This window comes from Barbus barbus (assembly GCF_936440315.1).
Source record: "Barbus barbus genome assembly, chromosome: 46".
NCBI classification, from domain to species: Eukaryota; Metazoa; Chordata; class Actinopteri; order Cypriniformes; family Cyprinidae; genus Barbus; species Barbus barbus.
Window position 1 is genome coordinate 24,962,815 of NC_136724.1, and position 2,500 is coordinate 24,965,314.

Consider the following 2,500-nt stretch of genomic DNA (forward strand, 5'->3'; position numbering starts at 1 on the left):
TCAAACATTAGCATATTGTTGCCACTAGGTGCGCTTTTGGGGCATTATAAATGTCTGTTTCCCTGGTACCGCTGTACACAAAGCAGCACTGAGCTCACAAACCCTGCTTTAAATTAAATCAACCAATCACCACAGATTAGCGTCACGCAAAGGAGGGGTTTGGAAAAATGAGTCGTTGAGCAAATAAGGTAAAAATAAATGCACATTATAAGAAAATAAAAGTGTTTTTTGAGCTTGCATGCATGTCAACCTGTTGTTGAGGACTCCCAAAACCAAAATATGAACCTTTCATAACCCATAATAGGGGCACTTTAATCGAGTCCAGTTTTTATGTAGCCGCCTGATTTTTGTTTATGGTATTCAGCAGCAATTAAATGTTTGACTTTAACATCATTTTTTTTAACCACACTGGAATCGAAACTGAGAATCAATAAGAATCGGAATTGATGAAATTGAAAGGAGACCCAGCCCTACTGATCCGTGATCTTGCCTGAAGCGGATCGGTCCTGCGATGCAGACGCACTGCTGCAGACGGATGCGCTGCGATCGGCCCAGAGCTCTGAGCCCAGAGAACTGCACACCGACTGCGCAGACGGCTGCTGGGGGGCACGGCTGACACGCTCTAACACACACACACACACACACACACACACACACGTTACACACAGATAACCAGCGGCTGAGGGTCAGTGTACAGCGGCTGTCGTGCGTCTGCTGTACCCGTCATCCTGTGCAGGCTTTTAGACTGAATATTGTCCTCCACCGGATCAAAGTCAAAGATGGATCCCGGATCAGTCCTCCAGACCTTCAGCTCTTCAGCACAACACACAGGTCAAAGGTCAAGGTGATTTGATCAATCAGCAGCTTCAGGATAATATGTGTCGTGTACTAGTGGTCACAGGTTTGGGGTCAATGAGATTTTTTTTATTTTTTATAAATAAATACTTTTGTTACACCAAGGACACATTAAATTAATCAAAAGTGATTTATAATGTTACAAAAGATTTCTATTTCAAATAAATGCTGTTCTTTTGAACTTTCTATTCATCTATGAATCCTGAAAAATAAAAAATGTATCACAGTTTCCTCAAAAATATTGAGCAGCACAACTGTGTTCAACATTGCTAATAATCAGAAATGTTTGTTGAGCAGTAAATCAGTATATTATTATGATTTCTGAAGATCACGTGACACTGAAGATTAATGTAATGATTAATCTTTACAGTAATGATGTAATGATGCTGAAAATTGTAAATAATCTTCCTGACTTGTCTCAATTCCTCAGCAAATCCAATAGCTCAGAAAAACTTGATGTTGAAACAGAAACTATATGCTCTCTCTCTTTTGTAGCACTTTAGTTGCTCCTTTACGCTTAAAGAAGATTAAGGAAAACAGTCCGATACTGTGTTATAACGAGCACACTCATGCCTTGGAGTTCAGCTGGAAGAAAACAAAACTAGAGGTATTTTGTATTGCATGGAGGGAAAGTACTTCTTATAGAACAGCTCTAAAAACTGCTAGATCTGCTTACTTTTCATCTCTTTAGAAGAAAACAAACACAACCCCTGGCATTTATTCAACACAGTGGCTAAATTCACATAGAAAACAGATTTGTAATACTATTTCACTGCTTTTACTGCATTTTTGTTCAAATAAATGCAGCCTTGAGCAGAAGAGACTTCTTTCAGAAAAACTGAAAAATCTTCCCATCCCTAATAACTGATGAAGAGCCAAACTTCAGCTACAAAACATGTTCAGAGATGAAAACAATGAAAACAACCTTCACGTCAGCCTGCAACAACCAATCAATTCAACAAATCAAATCATAGCTGATAATGAATTATGTCTGTGTGCCACATCAACATGCTGAACATCAAACATCCGTCTGCTGCAAACAATGTCTAAAACTTCACATGAAGTTCAATAAAGTCAGAGAGAATCATATTAATATTATAAATAACTGTATTTGTGATGGACTAACCAGCGGCTCCTGCTGATCTGCGGTCTATCTCAACCACCTGCGGCTGGACGCCATGGTAACCATCGCTGACGCCCATCACCTGGTCTCCATGGAGACGTGCCATGTGCTGCTCGTCGAGGGTGTGTGTGGCGCCTCGACCTCGCGAGCGCTCGAACTCCTCGTGATACTTCGCCTGAGAGAGAGAGAGAACGTCACACTCATATACAGACACACGCGCGCGCACACACACGCACACACACACACACACACACACACACACACACACACACACACTCTCATGCAAACACATTGCAGGTGTGTGTTACGGTGTGGTTTGGTCTCTGATAAGCCCATGAGTGTTTATGAGCACACGCGTGTTATCATTCTTCACCCGTGTGGCGTGTCAGTCACGTGTTAATGCGGTGATGTCACACGCAAGCGTCGCCGCGGTCCTGCTACCATGGAAACAGTGTCCTGAGATTTTCGCACACGCCTCATTTCAGGCGTATCCAACTCTGAGCAGCAGCGACCTTTGACCTC

The 2,500-nt window shown here is 42.2% G+C and overlaps 1 protein-coding gene across 1 annotated transcript in view; it reads right to left on the bottom strand.

Moving 5' to 3' along the window:
- LOC306865333 (uncharacterized protein) overlaps positions 1 to 2,500 on the bottom strand; it is a gene marked incomplete at its 5' end in the record, with an annotated part of 51,251 nt that overhangs the window by 5,685 nt on the left and 43,066 nt on the right. The window contains 4 exons of the mRNA XM_079409875.1: positions 491 to 622; positions 721 to 813; positions 1,982 to 2,153; positions 2,420 to 2,500. The exon at positions 2,420 to 2,500 is cut by the window's right edge and continues 24 nt beyond it. Of these exons, the coding sequence (XP_079266001.1) occupies positions 491 to 622; positions 721 to 813; positions 1,982 to 2,153; positions 2,420 to 2,500 (478 nt within the window). The remainder of the gene's footprint in view (positions 1 to 490; positions 623 to 720; positions 814 to 1,981; positions 2,154 to 2,419) is intronic.